The following is a 15900-nucleotide window of genomic DNA, read 5'->3' on the forward strand; positions in this document are numbered from 1 at the left end:
TGGGCCTCTGTGTAAAGGGAAGGAAGCAGGCAGAGGAAGGAAGGCCAGAGATTAGAGAAGCTGACAGATGTAAATAGCCTCGGAGGAGACACACTGTCCCGGCGCTCCTCCCCAGGGAGCCTTTTGTACCGAGGAATCTGGTTGCCTGAATGAAAAATGATATCATTTATTTCTTTAGTCAGAGCTGAGCTGTTTTCTTCAGACATAGAAATAACTTAACACCGCAACACCAAATTGTTGGCCAAGTGATAGAGATATCTGTAATTTGGGCGCTTGGTAACATCCTAGGTAAACAGCCAGGGACTTGGTTTCTTGGGAGCAGCTCTGCTCCCCGCAACAATGCGACAAAGCTCAGAGGGACTCAAATGGAAGGAAAGCTTTTGAAAAGGTTGTTCCAGAGCTCTTGCTTGCTGCCGAGCTCCAAGGAAGCTGGACTTTTCATTCCTGCCGCTCAAACCATGCTTCACCGACCCAACGCCTACTAATTCAACAAATATTTACTGAGCACGGATTGGCCCGGCCTGTGCAAAGGCACTGGGGCTACAGATGTGCAAAAGCTGGCGCCCTGCCCTCAAGAGACTGAATCTGGAGGGGAGGCAGCCAAGTTCAGCCCATGTGGCAGACGCTATGATGCAGTATGCACTTGGCACAGGGGTCTGCCCCCACGGAGGAGGTAGCGTTTGACTTGACTTGGAAATGAAGAGGACTTTCCATACCAGAGAAGTGGAAAGAGGGCGTCCTAGATGGAATGAACAGCAGCTGCAAAAGCACAGAGGCTTCGAAACTACTTGGACTCTTTGGAAATTAAAAGAAATACACTATTGCAGGGAATAAAGTGCTAAGGAGGTCAGTGGTCGATGGTGTGACTGGACAGGTAGGCAGGAACCGCATCACACCTTTGTGAGCTAAGGTGTTTAGGGTTTATCCTTTAGGTAATAGGGAGCCGAGGAGGAATCTTGAGCAGGGAAGTGATATGATTAGATTTTTGTATTAGAACACTCACTCCTTTCTGTCTTGAAAAAAACTCTACCGTACATCATATCAGGAAACTAAGGCAGGCCACTTCTTTACAGCATTGCGTATGATAGTGAAAACCCCGAAAACGAAATAAACGTCCAGTGGTAGAAAAATGAACAAATAGTGGTGTAATCATAAAATGTAATAAGGCTCAAGAGTTAAAATGATCCAGCATGACCAGATCTTAAAAGCATAACTTTGAGGGGCGCCTGGGTGGCTCAGTCCGTTAAGCATCTACCTTCGGCTCAGGTCATGATCCTGGGGTCCCTGCTCAGCGGGGAGTCTGCTTCTGCCTCTTCTTCTCCCCTGTGATATCTCTTGCTCTCTCTCAAATAAACAAAAATAAATTCTTTTTTTTTTAAAGCATGGTTTTGAGTAGAAAAAAGGTGAGTTTCAGAATATGTATGGCATGGTAAAATGCATGTAAAATTTAAAACCACATGTCTGTATATCATTATAAATAATATATATGTAGATAAGCATAGAAACATGGATTGTTGCTTCTGGAGAGTGAGGGAAAGGCATGAGGAAGGGGAGAAATACAAAGAGAAATTTATCTAGAATGTTCTATTTGTGTTTACGAGAAAAGAAATAATGGAGCAAAAATGCTAAAACAGTAAATTCCCTGGCATTTAAAAAAACTTGAACTTTGTTTTTTAAAAAACCAAAGATCCATCTGGTGGTGCTGTCGAGGAGGAGACAGGAGAGACTGAGAAGGCAGCCCAAGCCAGCCTTGTTGCCTCCTGATTGGAGGAGAGCTGGGGGCAGATCTGGGGAGCCCCCAAGGGCAATGCACAAGGAAATCTTTTCACCCCACCTTCTTGAGCCGCTTTTAGCCTCTGGGCAGGGCTGATGTGCAGTTCTGGCCTCTTGTCTGGTGTCCCTGGAAGATGTGGGACTCGGTCTCGTCCAGACCTGGCCACCGTTTGGATCTGACGTGAAGCATGGTTCACAGTCCCTGGATGCCAGTACTGTTCCTGGACACCTGCTAACCAAGGGGCAGAGACAGGAGGCTCTTAGAATACCTGGGAACGTTTGACATTGTATGCTCAAAGTAGAGATGTGTGTGTGTGTGTGTGTGTGTGTGTGTGTGTGTGCATGCATACACGTGTGACTGCATGTGCAAAACCGAGGAGCAGGGTGAAAGCGAATCTTCTGGAAAGGGATTTGCAGTAGATTCTGTGACTCGAGTGTGCTCCCTGATGGGAATGTTCTTATACGGTTCAGAGAAGTAAGAATGAATCTTTCCAGAAGGAATTCATTTTTAGACAACTACTTACCATTCAGATTTCCATCCCCTGACCTAGTGGGAATACAATAAACATGTATGTGCATCTACATATATTTATGTGTCTGGGCTAGAGCCGTGGCAGGAAAGAAGAATCGATGCATTTATGTTTGTGCTTTCCTGGGCCAAGCTAATCCTTGCTTCCACCCCAGCCTGGATTTTGTGGGCATCCAGTAAAGGAAAACTGTGACTTTTCTGCCATTACATATGAATTTCATGACTTAGGTGTATCCTAGAAGGAATATATCTGCCCGATGCCCACAGCCTTATTTAAACAAACCTATCATGCTTTCTAAGAACAAAGGCATCCATAGACATAATTAATAATATGCAAATCATTCTTCTCTGGGGACCATCACTTGGTCTTTAATATACAGAGCCAGGAGAACATGCAAAGAGAGACTCACTCTCTTTTACACGTGCACACACACACGCGCGCGCACGCGCACACACACACACCTCCCCACTATAATTATCGTTATCATGCTGGTTTCCAGATCAGGGGTTAATAGGCTTGGCCTGGAGACGCCTGAAAGGCACCCAAGGCAATTAGTGGTGTCCCTTCACCACCCCCTACATACTGTCAGAGTCTTTGCACTTGTTGTCCCCTCTCTAGCACATGCGTCCCCCGGGCCCCTCTGTGGTTCACTCCCTCCCTGCATTTAGGTCTCAGCTCAAGTGCCACTTCCTCAGAGAGGCCCAGCCTGGCCACCTCCAAGGCTCTCTATCTGCTTACCAGCTGTCTTTTTTTTCCCAGAACTTTTCATTCCTGGACATTATGCTGTGCATCTCTTTGTTACCCAGCATCCATCTCCCTGTGGGTCCTAGACCATGAGCTTCATGAGGCCCCATCATCACAGCCACATGCCCAGAGCCTAGGGCGGTGCCGGACACAGAGCGGACATTCTGTCTGTATTAGTGGGACGAATGAATTGAGCACCCCTCGTTTCCTCTCCATGCCTACCTTCTCCTTTCCCCGACCTCCTCTCCTGCCCCCATCTCTCCTGCCTCCATCTTAAACCTGCTGGCAGGATCAGCCCTCAGGAAGCTGTCAGGCAGGTGAGGTCCATGGCTCCTCTCCTCGTGTCCGTTGCCCACCCTCCTTCATGGGTACCTCTCTCCCACCTGCAGCTGCCCCCCGCCAGCGTGGGCCTTCTCTGTGGGCAGGATCCAGGCTCAGGCACCTCAGATGATTGTAGGGAAGTTGGGAATTGGGGCTGGAGGGAAGATTGTAAGAAAGGCAGGGCTGCCAGGTCACAAAGAATAGAAGGTCATTCGGGGCATCCTTTAGTACCCAGGACCCAGCTTCTTGCCTTTCCCATAGGAGTCAGCGCTGCCATTGTAGGAACTCAGCCTCCTTCTTCTTGCTACTGGATGCCTCCTCCCCACCGCCCTGATCCACACAGTATCTGACTCCACCTCACCCCCACTCCTCTCTCCTTCCTGGCTTCTGCTTCTTTGTGTAATAAACTTGGATAGGGAGAGCCAGCCATGTGCCAGGTCCCAGGCCAGCATCGCCCCAGCCCACCTGGTGTGCACCCCCCCCTTGCTCCTTTTCCTCCACTGCCCCTCCTCATCCTGGCAGCCTGCAAAGCTCAGCTCAGCCGGACCCCACCACTACTTTGTTCCCCAGAAGCCCCCCCCCCCCCCCCCGGTCTCCACCACTCTGGTGGCAAATGATCACATACTCCACCGTGGTATTTTCCACGTGACTCCCCAGCCAGATTACAAACTGCTTGAAGGTAGGAGCTGTGTCTTAAACTCAGAGACCCAATCTACAAGGACCCAGGAGAACAGCTTCTTTTGTTAGAAGCCAGATATTCCCCTCCCTCTTCCCACCATCGTCCATGCATCCCAGTCCATTCTATCCACCTAAACTCATGGGAGAAGAAATCCTGAATACATTGAACAACGATGCGACCACAATGTGACTTAGGCCCCTGCTGTATGCTGAGTACTGGGGGTGCCCTGGTGAGTGGTGATAGACCAAGAGTCCCTGTTTTCCTGGGTCTTAGAGTCAGGGCGAGGGGTGAGATTCATCAAACACTTACATGAATGAATCTAGCATTGCATCACTACGAAGGTGAGATCTCTGGAGGAATGGGGCCTTGCTCATGAAAGATAAAGCATGGTTTGGTTGGTCAGGGGAAGTGACACTTGGCTGAGACCTGAAGGATGAACAGGCCTTGAGGGGGCATGCAGGGAGCATCCCAGAGGGGTCAGCATCTGAGTCCCAGCCATTCCGCAGAAAGCTGTATCTCCTATACTTGCAGCTGTAATAACCATGTAATTTATTGCTTGAATAGGATATTTTTGAGAGTGAAAGTGGGAGCTGTTAATAATTTCTCTGGGCCAATAGGTGTCAGTGTCAGGGCAAATCAGGCGCCTGGTTGCATGAATTAAGAGTGACAATCTTCCTGCTTCCTGTCCCTCTAGCAATGAAAGGAACTTCAACCCCTGGTCAGAGCTGCCGGAAGCCTGAGCTTTCGCCTGCCCTTGGACAAGGGAGAAGGCAGAGGATGCACTCCAGGAATGAGGTGTGTGTGTTGGGGGGGCAGGCAGGAAAGTTTACGCAGGCCCCCGGAGCTAGAACCAATGATCAGGAACGAGGACAGGCCTGTGTCAGGGAACAGGTGGGAGGGGGGCGGGTGGCACCAGTTTCCAGTGGCAGTGACTCTGAGCTTGGCGTGTGAGCTGTCCCCCTCCCCAGCTGCCCAAGTCCTGCCTGCTCGAGGACAGGCAGGGGAAGTTTGGGTTCCTGTGGCTTCTTTGAATTTCTTTCACTCTACCTCCTTGTGCAAAGGTGGCTTGATTTGTACTTGGAGTATAGGTAGGGCCTGATGGAGTGTGTGTGTGTGTGTGTGTGTGTGTGTGTGTATAAGAGAGAGAGAGAGAAACCTGTTTCTCTCTGCTCCTCTGTCTGTCTGACTCTCAAGACTATTAATACAAACCCCATGTCTGGCCGAGCCACCAGAACATGAGCTCCCCACAGCAGAATGCCACCCCTCCCAGCTGAGCCTGTTGTCTGTTCTGTTTCTGATCGGCGCCAGGCTCATAGACCCCATGTAGGTAGAATATAACTTTCCATAAATAACCCCTAGCCCGACCTACAATTTAGGCTTTGGGTTTTTTTTCCCCTCGTGGTAATGGGATTATAGCCTGGGCTGATCCCTCCTGGGTCTCGGGGTCCCAGAAAGTAGACCCTAGGTGTACCTGGGGTTGGGCATTGTTTGGGATGCCCAGTTCCCCACCCCCCTATGCCGCCTGGCACATGGCGAGGACTCAGTACATGTTGAGGAATGTGGCCGATCGAGTCTCATGCCCCCACGAACACAGCCGTGCACCTTCAGCCCCAGTGCCTTTGCTTGGGCCACACCCCCTGCTTAGAACCCCGTGCCACCTTCTCCACCAGGCGAACTTCTAAGCAACACCCACCTCTGTGAAACCTTCCCGAAGAGTTTCCCCTCATTCCTACCACAAAGTGAATTACTCCTGCGCTTGATCCCCTAACACTCTGTACAGACAATGTGACCTGATGACTTGCCCACGTGCCCACCAGGTTCTGAGCAGCTTGAGTGAGCGTCAGAACAGGAACTGATCCCACATTGGGCTGTGGGCGAACATTTAACCCCTGGGTGCCCCAGTTTCCTTAGATCCAAACACAAGCCTGGCTCCAGAGCCCATGTCCCCATCCTTTGTGCCACATGGCCTCTGGGGGCTGGGCCGTGTATCCATTTCCTACCTGTTCTCATTCCCAGCTCTGAGACACTCCTCTCGGTGCGTGGATTCCCTGAAGGCTCTCGCTGGGGCCTCCTGGGGGCCTAGAGACACAACACCCACTGACAACTATCAGAAACTTGCCGATGGTCATAAGGAATTTAGGAGGATTCATTGGGAGTTAAAGTGAAAAGGCTTCGGGGCTGGGGAGGGCTTTGGGGTGGGGTTACCCCAAGAGGGGCTGGACTGGATTCAAAGCTTTGACTCATCTCTCCCTGTGGCGATTGAAGAGTATTTCTTGCGTGTCAGCCGTGAGACACCTTGGTGAGACAAGACCGAGAGAAGGACAAGACATTGTCCCTGTTCGTGATCTCACATTTTCACCGGGGAGGCATACAATTCACTTTTGGGAAAACACTTGATGGAGCTGCCTGGGAGCTGGAACTGAGTTGTACGTGGCTTGTGTCGGTCTCAGCACTGAGCAGGGCTTGGCCAGGTGAGACACACCGATCCACGAACGAATATTGAATGGAAGACGTAGAATCAGAAACCGAGGTCGTGGCACGGACAAAGGGACTGGGGCATCTGAGGAGAGCTCAGCAGGGATTGCAACATGCCTGGAAGGTTCAGGCTCCGAGGTGACAAGGAACGTGAACCCTAAAGCAAGAGCAGGAGTCGTTGGGGGTGGTCTGTAGGCATGGGGGTAAACTAAGGCAGGGACGAGTGTAGCAGGAGAGCGTGGCCCCTTGGGCATCAGGAAGGAAGTTTGGTAGAGCGGGGTGGGGGTGGGGCTGGGAAGCAAGCAGGGGAAGGCCCCTCGCGTCAGGGTGAGAAGCCAGAACTCAATCCTGGGCAAGGAGGAGCTGCGGAAGGATTGTGAGCAGGGGTGTGGCACGGTGAGAACGGTGTTTCTGGAAGACAGTGTGGAGGGCAGGCTGCTTGAGGGAGACCAGGCTGAAGTTATGACAACAGCCGCGGCGAAGGAATGAGGTCTAGGTTTGGAAAGGAAGGGACAGACGGGACTTTTCAAAGGGAGGACATAATTGCCACAAGGGCCCCCACGGCCCAGTCAAAGGTGCCTCCGAGGTCGAGGTCCTAGTGACCAAGAGAAGGATGTTAACTTTGACAGAATGACTGCGTGTGGTTGACAAAATGAGACCACATCCTCTCGGAAATGATTCATTGTCTTTATTAACAATGCCTCTGGACTCGGAAAGAACAGACTGGTATTTCATAAAGCAATATTAACGTTGTCATTTCTCTACAAGAAAAAACTTTTGCATAAATAACTTAAGTGAGAAAATAAATATGTAACTTAACTCTTTTTAAGAACCACGACTTTCATTCTTGTGGACAAATCCCACATGAAAGGATTGCAAAAATGGCCAGCCCGGCAGGCTTTCACGTGGTATGTGCTTCTGTTTAAAAAAAAAAAAAAAAAGTTTCTTTTTTCTTTTAACAATTAAAAACTACACAGAAAGTAAGAGGTGTCTGGAAATGACTCTCAGAAAGATTCTTGGATGACAGCTAACTGGTCTTGCGGTTTTCTCAGCATATGTACAGCACTTGTAATTTTTCCCCAAGTAGTAGTATTTTAACGTAAGGTGCGCTGTCACAGGTAACAGCAGTAAGAAGCTTCTAGACAGAATCGTGTCTGTAAGTGGTAGGCAGGAGGAGGTGCCTGCAAAGGGATCTGCTGGTCTTCGAATGGGTGCTGGCTGCTCCCTTGGGCCTGCGAGCCCAGTGTCCTGGGACCTTGAGCTTCTCTGCAGAAGGTGACTTTAAAATATGGCCGTGGTGGGGGGTGCTGTTCTTTCAGAATAGGGGGGTGATTTCTGTCCGCGCTCTACTCCCTGCCCTTCCCCCCGGCCTCCCCTCCCCCCCAGCCTTGGGACCTTCTCCTTCTCTATCCCAATTGGTGGATTTGTTTCTGCATCCTTTGAGGTGGAGGGGTCGAGGTAGGGAAACATCTGGGGAGGCCAGGCTGGAAAGAACACAGCTTCTTCCAGGATTTTGTCAGCCATAAAAAAGATTCACCCCCCCACCACCACCACCACACTTGTTTTTCATCTTTGGTTGTCAGATCAGAGGATTACAACTCTGAATTCTGGAGGTGATCATGGCGGTAATCCAATCCAACCTCTCTCTCTCTCCTTTGCCCATTCAAAAGGCACCCAAGGCCTTGGAATCATGTGACAGTAGATTCCTCGAGATACAAATCCCAGCCCCACCTTCATTTTCCAAAGAGGAAATGGAGGACAGACTCGGGACAGAAAGAGAAGAGTGTGGTCCAAGGTCATCCAGCAAGTTAGTGGCAGAGTCCCGACTGAGAACCCTATCTACGGACCCCAGTCCTGTGTTCTTGGCACAACAAGGCACTAAAGGCTTTATGAGGCGCAGAGGAGTGGGGGAGGAATCTTATCGAACTTTCTTAACCAGTCCCCGGACTCTTCTCATTCCCCACCGCTCCCTTAGAACCCCTGGGCGGTGAAAGGCTTTGCTTTCCGGCCTCCCTCTGAAGTGGGACCAGCAAAGGTGGGCGGCCCCGGGGGGCGGGGCTGCGTGGCTCAGTGTGTGTGACTCTCAGCGCCCTCCCCTGCCCTGCGGGACCCCCTCGGACGCGGGGCAGTGGGGGCGGGGGCTCTTCTGGCCCTCCCCGCGCCGGGATCCGCAGGGCCTGGCTGCCTCCTGCCGAAGCCCGGGAGGTCTCAGCGCCCCGCCCGGGGTTGCAGACATTTACAATGAGATACAAACGATCGGACCGCGCGCAGAGGGCAGAACCCCGGGCGCCTGGGCCGGGGCGCGGGGCGGGGAGCGCGGCGCGGCGGGCGGCCTCTAATAGGCGTTCTCCAGCTCGGCCTGGTTGGCTTTGGCGCCCCGAGCGCGGGGCCGCGGCTTTCGGCCCTTCTGCGGCCGCGCGGCCTCGGGCCCGAAGTCCTTGAGCTCGGACTGGTTGTGGGAGCGGGTGAGGCGCTTGCACTTGCAGGAGGCCACCAGGCGCACTTTGCGCGCGCGCGGCGCCGCGCCCCCGGGGCACAGCAGCTGCACCCGCTGCGCGCGGTAGCGGTCGGGGATGCAGCGGAAGTCGGGCCCGCTCGGGCGCCACCACTTGCCGCGGCCGATGGCGTTGGGCAGCAGGCGCGCCGGGCCGCACTGGCCCGAGCACACCAGCTCGGTGACCGGCTTGGCGCTGCGGCAGGGCCCGTCCGTCACGTAGCGGGTGAAGTGCAGCTCGCGGCAGCTGTACTCGGACACGTCTGCGGAGAGAGGGCGCGTTGAGACCAGCCCGGCTCCCTGCACGCCACCAAGCCACGCCCCGGCCTTTTCCAAACCTGCCCCTTTCCAGATGCGTTTGCCCCTGGGGATCCCTTCCGGGAAGGGCCCGGGTATTCTGAGCCGGGTGGAAAGACCTCTGGCCCACCCTTTCCCCGCTAAAACTTTGGAGCCGAGTGTCTGTTGCGGTTCAAATACCAGCTCCAACGCTGTGTGATCTTGGGCAAATCATTTAACCTCTCTGCGCTTCCTATCTGTAAAATGCGTTGTCCTAAGGAGTTAGTGAGTGAATCCATTGCATACATAATGCAGGGGACACGGTGAGCACATAGTAAGAGCTGGAAGTATAGGCTGTTGTTATGTGTTCTTCTTCTTCTCCAAGGGGGGCTTTTTCTCCCCCATGTAACTTACATCTGTGTTAACAGAATGCCTGGTCTAGGCAGGGTAGGTACTTGCCACACCCTTTGCATGGCCTTGGCTTCTCCCAAAGTCTTTTTCCAGCCACTTGGGAGGGATGGCGAGGGATGGAGAAAGGAGTAGGGGTTAATTGAAGGTAATAAATCAGGGCAGCTGCTGCGGAGGAGAGAGATGGAAGCGGAGGTGGGGAGGAGAAGTCATTAGACTTGAAAAGAACCAAACGCTGCTTGTCCAACCCCCTCATCATCAGTGAGGACCAGGAGGCCTAGAGAGGGAAAAGCACTTGCCCAAAGGCAGAGCTGGGCGTCCTCACTCCACTTTCCTGGGGCCCCAGCGCCTCTGGGTTCCCATAAGGGTGGACGCTGTGTGACTGAGCACCCCTGTGGGAGGCTGCGCTGGGGGTGGGGGCAAAGGGCTGCCTCTTACTGCAGTGACTTCCCTACCAGAGGGAATGGAGCTTTGCCTGAAAATCTACAGGTTCAGCTGCCACAAACACTTATTAAACACCTGCTGTGTACCAGGCACGCTGCTGGGCACATCTCTTGTTTTGTGCCGTTTTAATGGATCCCGGATGGTGACCCAGCCTTGCTCCTGGGTTGGGGTGGGGGGGATTGGGCTCTGGACCTGGCTTGGTCCCCTGAAGACACCGCGATCAACTCTCCTACTGTGGGCTTAAACAGGTGGGAGCTTTTTAAACAGCTGGTCCTCATGTGAGCACCTGTCCGTCACCCAAGGAGATGAAAAATAGTCCTGGGACCAGAAGCAGAGAGAGGGCAGAGCAGGCCAGGCCTCCACTCCCCAGGCCTTGGAGAACAAGCATAGCAGGGGAGAGGTGGGTTTGCCTTCCTCCAGTGGCTGAGCTTCTGGTTTCTGGGCTGGCTTGGCATCCTCACCCCGGCTCCCAGGCCGCAGGGGTAGTGTGTGGAGGCGGCCTGTTTGCCCAGGGAAGGAGGCTTTTTGGGCTTTCCAAGAATAGTGCCCCCAGGTCAGGCCCTTCCTCTACAGAAGGTGACTTTGTTTTGAGCTCACAGCTTCCTTGGGGCCTGTGGCCTCTCGTGGGAGCCCAGGGAGGTGCATATTTTGTACTTGGGCCCCGTAGAGCCCAGGAAGCAGTCCCTTGAGCTTAATCGACTTTGCCTGGGGGGAATGGCAGGGTGGTGAGCTCCTGTCCTCCCTTTTTGAAGACTTGAGGTCCCAGGGCTCCTGTGGGGCTGCCCCCTTTGCCAAGCCCCACATTCCCAGCTGGTTGTGGGGGGCCTGGGCAGGGGACTCCTCTCCCACCGGGACAATGACTGGAGGGCAGTGAGGCCCTCCCTCTGAAGTGTCATTCCGGCCCCACCCCCAGCCGCTCCTGCCGGCTGCCGGGCCAGCTGTGCACATCGCCCCCTAGGCTTCTCCGGGCACACCTGACCAGGCGCCCAGATGTGCCCTCCACCACGGCCCTCGCCTTGTCACGAGGGTCAGGCTCCCTCCCTAGTAATGAGGCAAGGCTGGGTCTCGGGTGGGGACCTGGGGACAGATGGGGCCAGCTGTGTCCACTCCCTGCACAGAGGATGCTACCTCCCCTCCAGGGCCTGGACCCAAGTTGCTACCCAGGTCGGAGGCTAAAACTCTGTCTACAACTTCCGTGCCTTCCAGTGTCAGCTCACTGGGAAGACTCGGGGCAGTGGGAGTGTCCTCTTCCCACTGCTTTGTGGGGACTTGCTCTGGCTCTCAGTCCCCAGCACCCCCCACACAATCCCCCACCAGGGCTGTCTTGGAATGGGATCAGACTGGGGTCAAATCTCAGCTCTTCTACTCCCTACCAAGTTACTTAGTGTCTGGAGATTTCTTCACTTTCCAACTGGGAGTGCACCCCTGGGGCTCCCCTGCGGCGGATCCCGGGGGGTAGGGTTCAGGTACAGCCTGGGTAGAGCGTCTACCTCCAGCAGGTGCTCACAGATAGGAGGCTCCCTTGTCTGGTCCCCTGTCCAGGGATGCCAGCTGTCGGGCCTGTCTCCTATATTCTCAGGAGGGGATTCTTGGAAACTGTCTCATTTCTGAGGCTCTGAGCCTGTCCCAGAGTGGTATCCTCACCACCTTGGCCTCCTTCCTGCCCCAGGCTCCTGCTGCCAGCCCCCCCCCACCAGCCTCATGCCCCCGTGCTGGATCGCCAAGGCTATTCAGGCTTGTCACCCTCCCCCTGCCTCCAGGCAAGGCCGTCCCTCCCTTAGAGCTGACAGCTGTGGACGGGCCACCCCAGTCTTCAAAACCTCCCAGAGAGAACCCTCCAGGCCCCTCGTGCGAAAAATGCTCTCCTCTCCCCCATACCTTTGGTCTCAAAGGGATGGTGAGGGGGCCTCCCTCCGTTCTCCGCCCGGTTCATGGTCTTGTTGTTCTCCAGCTCTGGCGGAGGCTCGGGGTACTCGCCCAGCTCGGGGATGATCTCTGTGGCATCGTTCTTGAAGGCCTGCCACCCCTGGCCGTCCACCACACAGAAGGCTGCATGCACCAGCAGGCAGACGAGACACAGAGCGAGAGAGAGCTGCATGGTGCCAGCCAGAGGAGGGCACCCAGCCTTCCAGTAGCACAGGCTCCGGCCTCCAGCCTGGGACACGTTTGCCTTTTTAAAGCCCCCTCTGCCTGATGCCAACCAATGAGGACAGGCTGGGGCAGGGCTGGTCCCATGTTTCTCTCAACCCAGGGGGAGGGAACGGGGTGTGCTCACGGCAAGCCCTCCCCAAAGACTTCCCAGGCACAGCAAACTCCCAAATTGCTGCTGGTGCTCCCAGGTGACCTAGAGGGAGGTGGGTGTGTGAGGCAAGCCTGCCCTCCAGCCCCTCCCACGTGCAGGCGGCTGTGGTTTTCAGATATCAAAATGAGCTCCAGCTTGTAATCTTTACCTCCTTGGGCCCCTTGGGCTTTCTCAAAAACAAACTGTGGACCAGTGTCACAAAGAAAACGACAGCTCTGAGCCCTCTGCAGGGCTGAGCCCAGCCAAGTCCCTTTCTCAGGCCAAGTTCATTTGTTACCCCACCAACAAATGGCCCAAGGGCTCTATCTTTGACCCCCACAGACCCAGGCAGAGGCAGAAGGAGGCTTTTTAAGAAATGTCATCGGTCCCAGTTCCATGAGGCTCAGCATCAATTATCCTGACCAAGATAGCCCCTTGTTGGCACCCTCTGGAAGGCAAGAGAGAAAACCAAAAGGCCACGGGGAGGGCGTCTGCTTGCACCAGGAGGCGGGGATTCTGGTTACAAGGCCAGGATGAGCAAGTCAACGGTGATGGAGCCCAAGGAGGAAATCTTGGGGCTTCTGTGCACCATGACAGGCACTTCTTGGCCAAGACGCTCACAGCCGCTTGGGGAACTGATGTGCCAAAGGCACTTATTTCCCTGGCTAGGGTGTGGCTAGGAATGGAGAGCACAAAAATCCCTTTTCTTAGCAAAAGCCAAGGCCAGCATTTTTGGTGCTGACATCCTCTTCTTCTCCTTTTTTTTTTTTTGGTCTCTCGGACCATTACATTTTTCAAAAAGAGCTTTGAGTCCTATATGGAAAGCCTTATCGGTGCATGCTATGGGGTGTATTCCATGAAGCCATCCCAGGTCCAGCTAGCCACAAAAAAGCCAAAAGGAATTGCAACCTTAGCCCTGGAGCAGAACGAGGGGCCTGGGAGGGGTAGGGTACTGGGGAGGAAGGTTCACACCTGAGGTGCAGGAAAAGAAAGGAGAGCCAGCGAAAGCTTTCCCTGCAGATAAAGGAGGAGGCGCACGGGCTCCTGGCCCTGAAGGAGGCTGGGAAGAGGGCTGTGGCCCAGGTCCCCTTGGTATTTTCACTGGGCAATGAATCAGCGCGCCCCACCTGCAGAGCCTCTAGGAGGCACTTGCCACCTGCCTTGACTTGTAAGCCGCGGTGTCCATCTGCAGCCGTCTGTCCCTCCTTTCCACCATCCATCACTTCACACATGAATGCAGCTGCTCTGACAGTTTTACAAGCCAGACAGAAGCCCCTGCAGGAAGGGCCCTCTCTGATACCTGCTTCCTAAGTCAGTTTCCTTCGGGGCAGACGAAAACAGCTGTGGCCATTGTTGGAGGTGATCTATCTCTCCCAACAGAGCCCGTGGGTGTTGTGAGAAGCTGGCCCTCTGCGCCCCCTCCCCCTGTCTCTGACCCTCCAGCCTCCTTTTCCCTTGCTCTGGAATGTGGACCGTTAACCCGATCGTGGCCGGACAACGGCCTTCTTGCCCTGGATTTGGAAGAGGGCGGTTCCGAGGCCGGATTCCTTGAGCTGGCGCGATCGGGACGCTGAAGCCCCACCTGCTGGTGGGGGCTACGGACCCAGCCGCCGGAACCCGAGCCCGTGGGGCTCATCCTCGGAGCACTGCTGCCACCTGCTGGACGCAGAAGGAAGAGCCTGCGGCCGGAGGATGGCGAAGGGTTTTATTTCATTTCATTGTTTTATTTGGAACTGAAGTCATTGTTAAAAGAAAAAAGAGAAGAATCCAGTGGATTTGAACCTATGAAGTGTGTCCATCCTTCTGAGTTATTCCCTGCCAAGGTACAGCCTGCTCCTCCCAGAATGGCTCACAGAGAACCTGCTATGACGCCATCTGCTTTTTCACTTCATGCTAATCCAACTTTATATTTTACTCAGTTCGGGAGCTTATCATTGTTCAGAGTTAAAGCCCCAGGGTTTTAGCTGACGTCTGTTGCGGGTACTTTAGGTTATTTCCAATGCTTTCCTATTCTTAGTAGGGATGATATGAACGGATTCCTTGTACAAAGTAATTTTTTGAGTGAAACTGCGATCATTGTAAATTCACATGTACTTGTAAGGAATAAAACGGGGCAGGGGCGCCTGGGTGGCTCCCCTGGTTAAGCGTCTGCCTTCGGCTCAGGTCATGATCTCGGGGTCCTGGGATTGAGCCCCACAACGGGCTCCCTGCTTGGTGGGGAGCCTGCTTCTCCCTCTACCTCTACTGTTCCCTCTGCTTGTGCTCTCTTGCTCTGTCAAATAAATAAATAAAATCTTTTAAAAAATAAAATAAAATAAAATAAAATAAAAAACAGGGCAAATTCCATGTACTCTTTGCCCAGTTCTCTCAATGGTAGCATCTTGCAAAACTATAGTACAATATAACCGGGATATTCACATTGATACGACCCACCAATCTGATTCAAATTTCCCCAGTTTTACTTGTATTCATGTGCACATGCGCACGTGTGTGTGTGTGTGTGTGTGTGTGTGTGTGTGTGTGTGTGTTTCGGTCTATGTCACTTTATCATATGTGTAAGTTCCTGTATCCATCACAGCCAAGATAAGGAAGAACTCTGTGACCACAAAGATCCCTCTTGTTGCCTTTTGGTAAGGACACCTACCTTCTTCCCATGCCCCCCTAACCCCCTAACCACTAATCTGTCATTTCAGAAGTGTCATATAAATGGAATCAAATTGTATGTAAACCTTTTAGGACTAGCTTTTTTCGCTCCACGTGATTCCCTGGAGATTCATCCTGGTTGTTCCATGTATCAACGATTTGTTCCTTTTTCCTGCTGGATAATATTCCATAAAATAATTTAAAAAAACAAACTTTAGTGTTATTTCCAGAAGTGAACACGGGGTCTGGGAGAGTGAACAGTTGGCTGTGCGTTGCAGGGTTGTTCTCCAGAAAGCTCAGCCAGGTCCCCAGTCCCACCAGTGACATACAGGTAGACGTGTGCGTAAGTTGGCTAGGGCTGTCAAAACCAAGTACCTCAAACTGGGTGGCTCTAACGACAGAAATGCATTGTCTCATGGTTCTGGAGGCTGGAACTGTGAGATCAGAGTGTTGGCAGGGTTGGTTCCTTGTGAGGGCTTGTGAGCAGAGTCTGTTTCATGCCTCTGCCCTCGCTGCTGGTGCTTTTACTGGCAATCTTCAGCATTCCCTGACTTATAGAAGCATCCCCCCGCCCCCCGATCTCTGCCTTCGTCTTCACATGGCGTTCTCCCTGTGTGTTTGTCTATGCCCTCATTTCCCCTTTCTTAAAAGGACATCAGTCATATTCAATTAGGGCCCACCTTAAAGACCTCGTCTTATCTAATTACATCTGCTACAACCCTACTTCTAAATAAGGTCACTTCTGATGTACTAGGAGTTAGGATTCAAGATATGAATTTTGGAGGGGCACAATTCAGCCCATGACAGCACGTGCCTCCACAAGGTGACCCAC

At 53.2% G+C, this 15900-nt stretch overlaps 1 protein-coding gene across 1 annotated transcript; it reads right to left on the reverse strand.

Moving 5' to 3' along the window:
* Positions 1 to 8857: 8857 nt before the first annotated feature.
* On the reverse strand, positions 8858 to 12286 carry SOST (sclerostin). Its single transcript, XM_036071304.2, has 2 exons — positions 12023 to 12286; positions 8858 to 9279 (listed from the first exon to the last, which is right to left on the reverse strand). Exons 1-2 carry the CDS (start codon positions 12240 to 12242, stop codon positions 8858 to 8860), a joined length of 642 nt encoding a protein of 213 aa, XP_035927197.1. The 5' UTR covers positions 12243 to 12286.
* Positions 12287 to 15900: the final 3614 nt, after the last annotated feature.

This window comes from Halichoerus grypus, chromosome 2 (genome assembly GCF_964656455.1).
Source record: "Halichoerus grypus chromosome 2, mHalGry1.hap1.1, whole genome shotgun sequence".
NCBI lineage: Eukaryota > Metazoa > Chordata > Mammalia > Carnivora > Phocidae > Halichoerus > Halichoerus grypus.

Excerpts from the sequence above, each read along its gene's own strand:
- SOST (XM_036071304.2), bottom strand. The coding sequence starts at position 12,242 with ATGCAGCTCTCTCTCGCTCTGTGTCTCGTCTGCCTGCTGGTGCATGCA. Across the intron at positions 9,280-12,022 it reads CCATCCCTTTGAGACCAAAG|ACGTGTCCGAGTACAGCTGC; the intron begins GTATGGGGGAGA and ends CTCTCTCCGCAG.